A 13,658-nucleotide genomic window follows, 5' to 3' on the forward strand; every position below is an offset into this window, starting at 1 on the left:
GCAATCGTTGCCTAATTTTACTTTTATCTAAGTAGCTGGTTACATTTTCTTTGGATTTTAGTTTATTTTTTAAAGTTTATTTTTTATCTGAAAGGCAGAGTTACAGAGAGTCAGAGGCAGAAAGAGAGATCTTTCATCTGCTGGTTCACTCCCCAAATGGCCACAACAGCCAAGCCCAGGCCAAACCAAAGCCAGGAGCCAGGAGCTTCTTACAGGACTCCCATTTGGGTGCAGGGCTCCAAGTAGTTCAGCTATCCTCTGCTGCTCTCCTAGGCACATTACCAGGTAGCTAAATTGGAATTGGAGGATCCAGAACTTGAACTAGTGCCCATATTGGATGCTGGTGCTGCAGGCAGTGGCTTTACCTGTTGTGCCACAGAGCTGGCCCCTCGATTTTAGTTTTTAATGGAATCCTTGCAGAGGGAGAGTTTGGAATCCTTAATTGTCAGCATTATCTTTCCTTGGTTAAAGATCCAACTTAATCCTAGAATTGTGGAGTCCTATTGTTGGAGATGTCTAGGTCTGTACTAGCATTTTAACAATAGAACAGGTCCAGACAGGTTAACTGGCTGTCGTGGTCACAGTGTTTGTGGTAGAACCAGAATGTGAATGCAATTCTAGCTAAATAACCAGTGTTTGAGATACTATCTCCAGAACGTGAGGAACAAGCAATGGTGTCTTTAAAGCAGTGCTTTAGTTTTCTAATTCTTTGTCATGTTGGGTATCCCAGTGATCTAATATATGGGCTGTGGGTTACATGGGTTTTATAGTCATGAGGAACTCATCTTGAGACCAGGGCTCTGAAGTGGGTTTATATCCAGACCTTTCTCATTTTCCCTTTTTCTTCACCTTACTGTTTTGTTTCTCTTTCAGGCATATAGTTGTCCGATGTGGGCCCCACATTCTTACCTGTACCCTCTGCACCAGGCCTACCTGGCAGCCTGCAGGATGTACCCAAAGGTCCCTGTCCCTGTCTATCCTCATAATCCTTGGTTCCAAGAAGCCCCTTCTGCTCAGAATGAAAGTGATTGTACCTGCACCGACACACACTTTCCTATGCAGACTGAGGCCAGTGTTAATGGCCAAATACCACAGGCAGAGATTGGACCGCCAACGTTTTCTTCACCTCTGGTTATCCCTCCATCTCAGGTGTCTGAAAGTCACGGACAGTTGTCTTACCAAGCTGATCTTGAATCTGAGAACCCTGGGCAGCTTCTTCATGCTGAATATGACGAATCACTAAGTGGCAAGAATATGTTCCCACAACCGTCCTTTGGACCTAATCCATTCTTGGGCCCAGTTCCCATTGCACCTCCTTTCTTCCCTCATGTTTGGTATGGGTACCCTTTTCAGGGATTCATAGAAAACCCAGTAATGAGGCAGAATATTGTGCTGCCCTCTGACGAGAAAGGAGAATTGGATCTACCGCTGGAAAATCTGGATCTGTCTAAAGAATGTGCTTCCGTTTCAGCTGTAGAGGAGTTTCCCGAAGCCAGGGGTGAAGGTGCACATTCTCTCCCTGAAGCAAGTGTGAGCAGTAAGCATGAAGGCCGGGCAGAGCAGTCATCCCAGACACGGAAAGCAGATCTGGCACTGGCCTCTGTCCCTCCCGGAGGAGAGGGAAAGGCTCATCTTCCCACTCAGATTCTAAACAGAGAGAGGGAAACTGTGCCAGTTGAACCTGAGCCTAAAAGGACCATTCAGAGTCTGAAAGAAAAACCAGAAAAAGTAAAAGATCCTAAGACTGCTGCTGATGTGGTCAGCCCTGGGGCCAACTCTGTGGATAGCAGAGTGCAAAGACCAAAAGAAGAGAGTTCAGAAGATGAAAATGAAGTATCTAATATTTTGAGAAGTGGTAGATCCAAGCAGTTCTATAATCAAACTTATGGAGGCAGGAAATACAAAAGTGATTGGGGCTATTCTGGTAGGGGTGGCTATCAACACCTGAGAGCTGAGGAGCCCTGGAAGGGGCAGCCAAGCAGAGGCCGGGATGAAGGTTATCAGTACCATCGCAATGTCAGAGGACGGCCCTATAGGGGCGACAGGAGGAGATCAGGGATGGGAGATGGCCACAGGGGACAACACACTTGATGGTTGTTGCTGGAGTCTTTTAGAGCAGAAACCCTTTCGTAGGTGGAATGTTTCTGAAGGCTTTAAAAAATACATTAAAATAAAAACCCAAATTGGAACTGTCTCCTCCCCTCCACATTTAGCCTCGCTCCCACTCTGGACGAGAGAATCTGGACAGGACTTCAAGGGGGCAGGTGGATTTCTGGCATTGCCACTTCACTCACAGTTTGATTTATCAGGTGACTTCTCCCCTAACAATTAGGAAATAAGTTTGTTAAAGTATTTTTTATAAACAACTTAATATAAAACATTATAGATTTAGTGTTTGTTTTATTTTCCTTGTATAAGTTTGATTTTAAATGTTGGAAATGTGTGCTTTATAGTGTTTACTAAAGTGACAAGAAAATATACCATTTGACACACTATAGATTCCAAAATATAACATTGCACCAAATAGAAATGTTTATTTTATTATGCAATGCCTTAGTCGTAAACTGGGCTCAAACAGTTCTCAGCCTAAAACACTGTTGTCTTTTAAAATGCTTCCAACCCAAAGGCCTTTCATCTCAATATCTGTCAAACTTGAATAATGTCTTCTCTTTAATATTTCACATAAGGCAGCCTATTACCTGTGTCTTAGAAATGTTGTATATAGTTCTTTTAATATTCATAGGGTATATTTTTGAATTTTGGTGAGTATTTGTTGAATTTGAGAGTGCATACAAGAATAGATGTTTAGGAAATAGTAGGAAATCCACTGAAATGGCTGTTTCCACCAAGAATTCTTAGCACTGGTGTAAATATCATGGTGCCTACTCGAAAGATACGTAGATGCTATGCATTCTGAAAATAATCTGCATCTGTTAAAACTGCAGAAGTTTTTTAATGCCACTTTAACACTAATGCACTGACAGATTCTAAATATTTTGTGAGAAGAAATGTTAAAAATTTTTAGCTTGACAGGTTTCTATAGAGTTCCTGTGTTTTGTTTTCTCCTTGCACCATTTGTTGGTTATGTGTCTCACCTTACATTTGCATGTTCAGCTTGTCATGGCTGGAATCATTGTACAAAATGAGATGATTGTGACTTCCAGGTCGTTTCTAGAGGACGCTGCTAGAAAGTGGTTTTGCTTTGCATTGGATAGTTTGTTACCCTGAGGTTGCAAGTCTTGGATCTTGTTCCTTCCAGTCCTTGCAGTATTCACTAGAGGTTTCCTTGGCATGTTGCACTCTCTTCTCCTTTGGACATTGGACTGTCTGCACAGTATTCATTCATCTGTGTTACTTTGTAAAATAACTAGCTTATATTTCTTTTTGTACATACCAATGTGAAAATCTACCTGCTTTTTTATGTTGATTACCTTTTTATCAGGAAGTTTGAGTGCTATGCAAATAATATAGTAGTAATTTCTCCTTGCATGCCATGTGTAATTATACCTAGCCAAAACTAGATGTCGTGGCTTTCTTGTTTTTTTTTTGAAGCATATTACTTTAAAAGCAAATACAATTCACTTGAATTTGACAAACTGAAACAGACGAGTTTTCTGGGTTCTCTGTTAACCTATAGGAATGTTTGGATGCCAGCTTGGCTCAGTGAATCTCCACTGTACTGTAATAATGGTTATTTACCTCTGTGCTGTTTTAATTACCTAATGTCTGTGTAACTGCTGATTTGAGTAGTGATTAGCATTTAGATATTTTGTAACATAGGATTTTAGAGAGCACTTTGAAAGATAACATTTTATTATGATGGTGCTAGGTAAAATTTTGTAGACTGAAATGGTTGTGTGGCAAAGAAAAAAATTCTTGGGAGAATCTGTTGAAAGGAATTTTTATCATCACCTTCTAAGCTAGAACCATTTGTGAAGGTACTGCTTAAGCCAGTGGCTAAATTATGCAATGAGAAGGTTAGAGGGTCCTCCGCTTTCAGCTCATGCTTTTTTTTAGTGTAGTAGTGTTTATCTGATCATTTTTGTGAAAATCACATTTTGATATGAATACCAATTTAAAAGTTGAATGGTTGATCTCAGGAGTCCAAAAGAAGTGGCTGTTTCCAGTGTGCTTCATTTTATTGACTGGGGTTTGAGCTCAGTTTCTGGAAATGTTAAAACATTGGATAGGAAAGAATGCTTATTAGTTGATTTCTTCACGGCCGTGCTGTCTTACCTCAATCGAGTAACAGTACTCTATAGCTCCTGAAGGAAACACTGATTTGCTTCCTGTTTCCTGTATCTCACCTCTAGGACATGATGGAAACAGTGCTGAAAGAATTTGAGCAGATGGTACTTTCCTCAGTGACCTCTGGAATAACAGAATTCTGACTTTTGATAGTTTTTTAAATATTAATTCTTGCATGAACGTCAGTTTTGTTTTCTTCTTTTAGGTTTGTTTTTAAATGTACTAGTCCAGGGGATTTTGCCTTATGCTGAGGTCAAATTGGGCCAAGCAAGCTTTTGTCCTCCTTAATTTTAACTATGTCATATTGTCTATTGACATGAGATAAAATACTCTGTGTAAGAGAAAAGCTGCAAAAGTATAGAACTGAGAATCATTTGTATTGATTTGGAAACCAAAACTTTATTGTATTATGATCATACATACACATTTTTGAAGAACAAGTATTTAAACTGACCAAAGCTCACCTGTTCGTTTTTAGTTAGGTGCTTTTGCTGAACTTGATTCTAGCCCCCTTTTTTAGTACTGTGTGTCTTTTCAAGTTCATTTCCCTTCAGACATACCTTTAACTCTTGCCCCAGGTGTTTATTGGCAGCAAGATGCTGGTATCTGTGCATTCCCCATGCTGTTCCTGGTAACCCACGAGTTTATTTTCATGCAGACCGAAGCTCAGACCCTGCCTTGAACTGGCAATGAGTAGGTTTTCCCAAACTGCAGTGCTGATGCAGCTTATTTGATGCAGACCCTATGTTCTTGCAGTGTGGTGTTTCCTTTTTGACTCAAGGGTAGATTAAATGCCTGTGAACTGCAAACTTGCTTATGATTGACTTGGTGCAATAAAATTCCTTTCTAACCATTTGTGGTTTAGGAAATGTTCAGCCATCTTAGAAATTAGCAATATTTATTTTTGCCTCACTTGTTTTACTTTGTTTTAGATGAGATAAACTGTCTTTTCACTTATGGGTACTTCAGCAAGGTCCATTCTAGTGTAGCCGAAGAGAATGTGTATTTGACTACACTGGTTCTGTTTACTATAGTTTGCTCCCTATTTTATGTCTAAATGCTATTATTTTCTTTCAGAATCTCAGTGGCTCACTTCCAGTATGTCAGTTTCAAAGATCTGAGGTTTTGCTACTAGTGTCAGCTATTTACTCTCCCACTAATTTTTTTTAAGAAAAAATTTCCCCCCTGAAATACAAGTTTTAGAAAATCATAAGGGGTGGGTGCATGTCTTAATGCTGAGCAGCAGCAACTTTGGGGTTGAATTTACTTGAATGGATTAAAAATTGCATTTGTTACAGAGCTAGAAAAAAATTTATGTATGGAAAATGATAATAGCCTTACACTGAGTAAAAATAATACTTAAAAGCATGTGAAGATGTGATCACTTGTGATGTTACTTGTAAAAAAAAGTATATATATACATATCTTTTGAAGTGTTGAAAGGAACATAGTACTTTATATTCTTTATCATATCACTTTTTGTAAGTGTTGAATATATTCCTGTTTATTTTTCTATGTTCTGTTTTGTAGCCTTAAGAAGTGTTTCAAACATATCTGAATGTATAAAATAAGATAAATGCCCTACATGGTGTGATGCTGCATTATATATAAAAACTGTGTGCATATATTAAATTTTGTCTCTTGAATCCTGCTTGTGCTTCTTTGATTCCAGGGTAACCAGAGTGTATATAAAGAATAATTTTATTGAATTCTTTAAAAGATGGTTTCCATGGTGCTTTCTCAGTGAGTTGCTAGTTTTTATGGGATTTATAACCTATAGGGGATGATAGGTACTTTGCCTAATTTATAAATACAATCAAACTAAGACCAAAGCCCAGTTACTTGCCTGCGGCCATGCCACCAGTAAGTAGTAGAATTTGGACTTGAATCTAGCTCTAAATGTTTTTTACAATTAATGGAGTAAATGGCAGTGTGCAGAGCATCTAAATTTCTGGATCAAATCCTTATTTTGCAGTTTATGTTCAGTACTTATGCTGTATGAAGATGAAGCACATGTAAAGTTGAGAAAGTAAACATTATCAGGTATACTTAAAAACCTTGAAAACCCATCGGTTTCTTAAGTCACCAAAGAATATTGTCAACACTTGTTTAGCATACTTAAGATAAGCAAGATCCAAAAAGCCCTCATTTAATGCAGGTATTTGAAGGGATCCTGGTAACAGGAGCAGCAAGCCGGGAGGGACACTGGGCTAGTACAAAGGTAATGAGTTGGTTAGTTACTTGGGTCTTTAGCTTGAGACTGCTTCAGAAGTTTGTGGGGCGTGGTGGTGCGTAGGATAAGGTGACAGTAGTCATGTGGTACTTTCTCCCAAGTTCTCTGTAATTAGAAGGGCCTGCCTTTAACTGAGTAATTTATACTTCATGCAAATAGCTGTGAGAGCAATTAGAGCTTCCCTTTATGACCTAGCTCATGGACCAAGAGAATAGTTAAGTGTCCTCTAAGAACCTTTCAGAAGTTTTTTTTTTTTTTTTTTTTAATTTCTTTAGAAAATTGTTAGAGAACTGGGGCTCTAAATAATTCTAACTGGCTGCTTCTAACCAGCCTTTGCTTTGCTCTTTTCACTTCCTAATTTCAGCATGTGGAAGAAAACAGCATTGTCCTTTTAACCTGTATTCATCCTTTTCTTTTTTTCATTCTGTTGAATGCCCATGCTCATCTCTTCTGCTGACCTAACACTTAATAGGGTGCTGTGACTCCCGGGAATTTCTTCTATCACATAGCCATTTGACGCAGAACAACTACTATGGAGTGCTCACAGTATGTCACTGACTGCATTAAGTCTTGATAAGCACATATGATGATGAACATCAATGAAACTATGTTGAGTTGTTTATACTGTCACTAAATCAATACAATAGGTCCACTGCATGATGTGATAAGCTAAGTGATATACAGGATGCTAGTGGTCTAAAATTGTTACTGCAGAAAAAGCGAACCACCATTATATTGTTTTTGTTAGGATTTTTACATTAGATGTGCACAAATTCAAAAGCTTACGTCTATCTTCATCCTTTAACCACTTTGTCTTTTCTAAAAGCAATCTGTTACAATGTTTCTTGTATTTTAATATTTTGCATATTTTCCTACGAGTGGCAGAATATTAAATAACTGTGTTGTGACCCTTGCCAACTTATGTAATATTCCAGATTTTATTTTAGTTAAGACAGCAGTTCCTTGTTTTAACAGCTAACATCTGCACTGCTGGTGTACGTGATTTCATTGGTAAGACTGATTTTACAGACAAACCTCATATAGTTGTGTTAGCAACTATACAGCTTTTCTACTATTTAAAATCTTCACAGATAAATCCATATTTGGTATTTACATGAAAAACATTATATAATATTCTGTCACCAGTAATAAGGAGAAATAGCTGTGTTCCTGTTATTTCACAAGTCTTAAGGACAGAATATGGAAATCAGTAAATAAAAATAGCTTTTGTCTTATTTTATCAATATATTTAAAATAATCATTCACAAATTTAACCTATCCTTAAAAATAGCTGCTACTCATTTAGTGTGATCCCATTTATGTACAAAACAAACCCTTTACATATTCACACTTAGGTAAGTGCACAAAACCCATGGATGAGCATAGTAAACTCACACCGCTAACTGCTGCAAGGGTAATGAAGGGTAGGCATTTTTTATTCTGTATTTATGTATATTTGAATCTTTCACAAGTATTTGTGGATTATTAACATCAATTTTGTTTAGAAAGCCTAATTATTCAGTTAAACCATATTTTCCACTTTTTTACATATTAAGGCTGCTCTTCTATAAAAGAGTTCTAAAATCCTGTCATTTCCATACTCCCCTGCTATTTTGCTTGCCCTATTAATATATTTGGTAAAATCTTCCTTACTCATAGATTAATTCCAGTTCAGTGCATTAGTTGCAAATACAATTAGTAATGGCTTCTGGCCACAACTATCCTGCTGTTCAGATTTAGGAACTTAAAATATTTGGAGAAGTTCTTAGAACTTTTGCTACACACTGTCCAAAACTAAAAAAGTTAGAGGTTTAGGTAATAACCTTTATTCACAACTGGTACCAAGGGTATTTGGTATTGCTATCTGGCCACGCTGGCAATAACGCTGCTACTGAGGAAGTGTTCACCTGAAGAGTCTGGAAGTTTAAAAAACACACAGATGCTGAGGTACCTACTCCAAAGATTTCGGAGTCTAGGAACAAGGGCAAACAAAAAATTCTTTAAAAATGCTTTTTCATAATTATAATTGGTGGTTACACTCACATAAATGCTTAAAAATGGCATTAGAATAATTACAGAGTATGGAGCCTTACAAAATGCATAAACTGACAAATCCAGGTAAGTTAGGGTTTTTTTTTTTTTGCAGGGGACACAAATTTTTGATAGTGATGGTCAAAAGCACCAAAAAACTTAATACTCATTTTTCTAATGGTGCTTTTTCGTAGTCTTAGAAACTTCGCACTATATTATCAGTGTAAAGATCGGAAACAAGTAACTAATATAGTCCTCATGTTTATTTATCAAATATCATCAATGGGGTCTTTGACCAGCTTATAAAATAAATTTCCTTATACTGGCATACTTGGCAAACCAGGTAAGCACAGAAAGTAATTTCAAGATTTTTCTAGAGGGGGCACACACTGGTCAGCATTTGGTACATGTATATATTACACTATTGAGAATCTTCCCATACATCATGAAAACTTGGAGGTAATTTGTGTAGCTTGAAATGTCTTCATTTTAGAATATGCACAAAAGTGCCTTATGAACTTTTCCAGGAAAGTGGCATTTTCTGTGTTCAGACTACAATTTATAACATAACTGGCTTTTGATGTACATTGATTATACTTCAAGTTCCAGAGTATGTGGGGCATAAAACCTGATTAAAGTTTTATATGACAAAAATCCCAGTCAATGTTTCTTTTAGTAAATGGCTTATTGATTTCCTCAGATTCAGTCTAATCATCCAAGAAAAAGTAGTTTCCACTCTTCTTCTGTTCTACATCCTACAAAATAGAGAAGTAATAAAAATCAACATCATTTCCATAAATGTACAGGCAGATTTTCATGCATGGGATTACTTAGCTGTGTTTATTACAGGGCCTGGACAACCTCTACTCACCACCTACTTCTGCATATTCTGGGGTCCACTACAAAGCAAGATGGCTACCCTTGGCCCCTCATCCCTATCACTAAGCCACTTGCACTGCAATACAAGCTAATTCCCTTTACAGAAGATACCGTACATATATAAAATGTATTATATTTCTGGGAAAATAAACTCCATTTTTCTCATTTCAACTTTAAGCTCTGGCTCAAAAGATAACAATGTTAGTGTGAGAACTACCTATTACATAAATGTATATAAAACAAGTTTTTGCCAATACTGTTTACAGACTGGCTAGTAATAATCCAGGTAGCTCCTTGCCTACCAGTTCCTTTGTTAGGATTAAGGTATGATGGTCTAAGATAGGTGGGCATACAGAAATGATTAACAGGTATGCCTGGACTGAACTATGCACCTACACAACAGAATGACAATGCTTCAGACATTTTAAGTGGCAATGAACATGGGAAATAACACAGTGAATATACTCAAGACACAACATGAACAGCTTTGAGTCCATGCACAATGGCAGCTACATCACAACTGATGCCCAGATGACTGGAGAATGCCATTAGGTATCAACATGTAAAATAACATGTATCAGAATAAAATATGGCAATGGCTTTTAAAGACCCAAACTTTTAATTTTTATACTGAAATCGAAGTTAACTCTGAGGATGGTTTTTCACATACCTTAATTGAGTTGAGTTTGTTTATTCGTGGTCTATAGTTGTTTGGATCTCTTCTAAATGTAATTTCAAGCTGAGACAAAAATTTATTCATGCCGGCCAAAAGGGTTTGAGGACTAGGAAGGGATGGGGGGGAAATCAATTTTGATTAAATTTTATCCCTTAAATGTTAAAGAACCATTTCAACTCCCAAATCATAAAAATCATAAATTATCTACAGCATAATTACAGTATAGCATAAATTCTCAGAAATGACTGATTATACAAATTTGCTTGGCTATAATATTTTTGTGTAAAACCAACAGTTTAAATTGTACTTCTGGTTTGGAAAAAAGAAAACACTGAGGACAGAAGCTTCTTTGAAAAAATAAAAGATTGTTAATAAGGAGCTTAATCACAAATCGACATTTTTGGGGGAGAAAAGAATAAGTTCTCTATTTTAGAAATGCAGCATTGGAATATATATGTGTTCTACTGGTTTCAAAAGTAACTAAAAAATTTCTTCAACTAGGCTATATTTTAGATCATGCCAAATCAATATGGAGTAAACATTTTATTAACAGAAATAGAAGATTATGTGAATAAATGTGTTTCACATATTCTAAGAAATTTCCCCAACTGTTTTTTAAGAAATAAAATTCTCAATAATTGTTAAGCTGAAAACTAAGAAATTCTGGGAAGTTCAGTGAAGTACTTTTACTGGCTGAATGATTCAAATAGTAAAAAAAAAGCCACCATCCACAGTGCCAGCATCCCATATGGGTGCCATTTTGAATCCCAGCTGCTCCACTTCCAATCCAGCTCCCTGCTAATGTGCCTGGGAAAGCAGCGGAAGATGGCCCAAAAGAATGAGTCTTTGCACCCACATGGGAGACCTGGAAGAAGCTCCTGGCTCCTGATCAGCCCAGCACCAGCTGTTGCAGCCACTTGGGGAGTGAATCAGTAAGATCTCTAACTCTGCCTTACAAATAAAAAAGTAAATCAAAAAAAAAAAAAAAAAAAAAGATGAGGATGTTAGAGTTCTGAATGCTTGCCCCCCAGGTCAAGCATTCCATAATACAGTCTGAAAACCAAGACTCCATAGGCCCTTCCAGTACTCAGTGTGAATAAGCTCAAGAATCATACAAATAGAATTTCTAGTGGTATCAAGTTTACTGTTAGGAGCTTATTAGAAAATTTCAAATGCAACAATCTTCTAATTGTCAGAACTTAAAAATATAGTTAGCTTTGAACATTATATAAAATAAATTTACCTATTTGCAACAGTGTTCTTAGATGGGACACCATCAAAAACGATGACTCGATCTGCTAGATAGGTGGCCATGATGAAGTCATGTTCCACAACAAAGGCCGTCTTCTTCGCATGGAGTATGAAACTAAAACAAGGATTTTGAAATTTTTTATATCTTTCTAAGACACTCAAATGTCCTATTAAGCACACTTGTGTGCTAGCACACAAAACCAAAATTAATACTCTTGTGATTAAAGTATTTACCGTTTGACAACTCGAGCTGCCATCAATCTTTGCTCAGAATCCAAATATGCAGATGGCTCATCAATTAAATAGACATCAGCAGGTTTGCCCAAGCAAAGAGCTAAAGCTACTCGCTGTAGTTCTCCTCCAGATAATGTCTGCACCTAATTGAAGAAGTTTAGCAAACCATATAAAGAAAAAAAGTTTATATAAAGTTTAAATTGATAATAAAATTTTTTAAAAATTATGCTAGAGTACCTCTTGATCAATGATGTTTTCAATCTGCAGAGGCTTCATTACATCAGTCACAAACTGCGGATGAGTGTAAGCATCTCTTATCTTTTCATGTAATAACTGGCGAACACTTCCCTGTTTTTAATAGAAGAAATATTTATAAAATTTCAGGACAGACCTCTTCAATTTATGAATCCTGATAAAGTTAAGCTCTAGGGCAAGGCTGTATCATATACCAACAACAGGTATCAATTTTATTTTTAACTCTCAAAACCCCATCATGTTCAACAAATAAATCAATAATAATCTTCAAATTTGAAAGTAGTAGGCAAATGACTATTTCAGGGGAAAAAGTCATATGAAAATATGGGAATAATTCTGAAAGTCAAAATATGCATCAAGTAATCTTAGGCAATAACCAATAGAGAATACAAAATGCACAATAATGCGCTAGGTATGATTCTAAAACACCTTTTGCTTGTTTCAGGATAGGGCTGAGTTTGGGAACTTACAAGCTAAGTTTCTGGAAAGTTATGAATGATACAAGCTCATTCTCAGTGAAGCTATTTTAGAGAGATACACAGTAAAAGTAGTGTTGAGGTCCTGCATGCAGACACTCCATTCAAGTTCACTACAACTCCTGGAGAAACCCAAAGGTTAACTTTAGCATGCTTCTAAGTTTTATACATACAGTAACATCTGTTTTCTTTTTGTGACTCTTACACTGTATGGATATATCACCTTTTGTTTATTCACCAGCTGATGGACATTTGTGTTGCTTCTGCTTTTTGGCTGTAATCACTGGTGTGTAAGTTTTTACATAAAGATAAGGTATACGCTTAGGAGTAAAGCTGCTGGTTTATATTGTAACTTACTAACTTGAGGGTCTGCCAGATTGTTTTGCTAAGTGGCTCCATCACTTTAAAGTTTTCCAATGTTTTTACATTCTCATAGACAGTTCTACTGTCTTCTGGGTTTTAGCCATTCTAGTGGTTATAAAGTGGTATCTCACTGCATTTCTCAAATGACTAATGATTCTGAGATCTTTTCATGAGTATTTTATCTATCTGTATATCTTCTTGGGAAAAATATCCTTTTTTGGGGAATGGACATTTGGTTATTTTCTAATTTGACTTTTTTTTTTAACATAAAAAGCAAATCTTTATTAAGATGAAATGTTTAGAATGGATCACATAAGAAACCCAACAGTAAGATAAATCCATACAAAAAGATTTGGAAAGTCTGAGAAATAGACATCAGGGAATAAAAAGAAAGCTGGAGTGAATACATTAACATCACATAATGTCAGATTCAAGAGAAAGATCAAGACATCCTTTCTTTTTTTAACTTTCACAAAAGTGAGAAAATATGGTATTAATTCTGTTTCTGGCTTGTTTCTCTTAAACAAAACTATATCTACCTATTTTCTTCCAAATGTCAAGAGTTCACTTTTTTAATGGCTAAGTAATATTCCATTGTGTATTCATACCTTTCTTTATCCACTGATGGCTAGGCAGATTCCTTATCTTTGCTGTTATTAATAGTGCCTTAACAAATATGGGACTGCCAGTATCTTTCATATGCTAACTTCATTTCCTTTGGATGTATTTCCAGAGGTGGGAAAGTTGAGTCATTCAGTAGATTTATTTTTAGTTTTTCACTAATCTCCATTATGTTTTCCATACTGGCTGTACTAACTTGCATTCTCACCAATCTTATCTCTACAACTTTGCCTGCATGTGTTCTTTTTGTCTATACAAAGCCATTCTAACTAGAGGGAGATGATACTACATTGGATTTTTAACTGAATGTCTCTACTGGCCTACCAATCCTGAGCATTTTCTCATGTGTTTGTTGGTCATTTTTATTTCTTTTGAAAAATGTCTATTTGGT

General features: G+C 36.5%; 2 protein-coding genes across 8 annotated transcripts in view; one reads left to right on the forward strand and one right to left on the reverse strand.

The window, feature by feature from the left end:
* Positions 1-5,894, forward strand: part of OTUD4 (OTU deubiquitinase 4) — a 58,539-nt gene extending 52,645 nt beyond the window's left edge. For all 6 annotated transcript variants that reach the window (XM_051819399.2, XM_070047487.1, XM_070047485.1 and 3 more), the window contains exon 21: positions 874-5,894. In XM_051819399.2, the coding sequence (XP_051675359.2) occupies positions 874-2,091 (1,218 nt within the window). In that variant the 3' untranslated portion in view covers positions 2,092-5,894. The remainder of the gene's footprint in view (positions 1-873) is intronic.
* A 2,863-nt stretch (positions 5,895-8,757) lies between these two features.
* ABCE1 (ATP binding cassette subfamily E member 1) overlaps positions 8,758-13,658 on the reverse strand; it is a 29,617-nt gene continuing 24,716 nt past the window's right edge. For both annotated transcript variants that reach the window (XM_008267394.4, XM_051819409.2), the window contains exons 14-18: positions 11,790-11,900; positions 11,553-11,695; positions 11,311-11,433; positions 10,062-10,173; positions 8,758-9,267 (exon numbers count right to left, since the gene is read on the reverse strand). In XM_008267394.4, coding sequence (XP_008265616.1) covers positions 9,220-9,267; positions 10,062-10,173; positions 11,311-11,433; positions 11,553-11,695; positions 11,790-11,900 — 537 coding nt within the window. In that variant the 3' untranslated portion in view covers positions 8,758-9,219. The remainder of the gene's footprint in view (positions 9,268-10,061; positions 10,174-11,310; positions 11,434-11,552; positions 11,696-11,789; positions 11,901-13,658) is intronic.

The sequence above is a fragment of the Oryctolagus cuniculus genome, chromosome 8 (genome assembly GCF_964237555.1).
Source record: "Oryctolagus cuniculus chromosome 8, mOryCun1.1, whole genome shotgun sequence".
Taxonomy (NCBI): Eukaryota; Metazoa; Chordata; class Mammalia; order Lagomorpha; family Leporidae; genus Oryctolagus; species Oryctolagus cuniculus.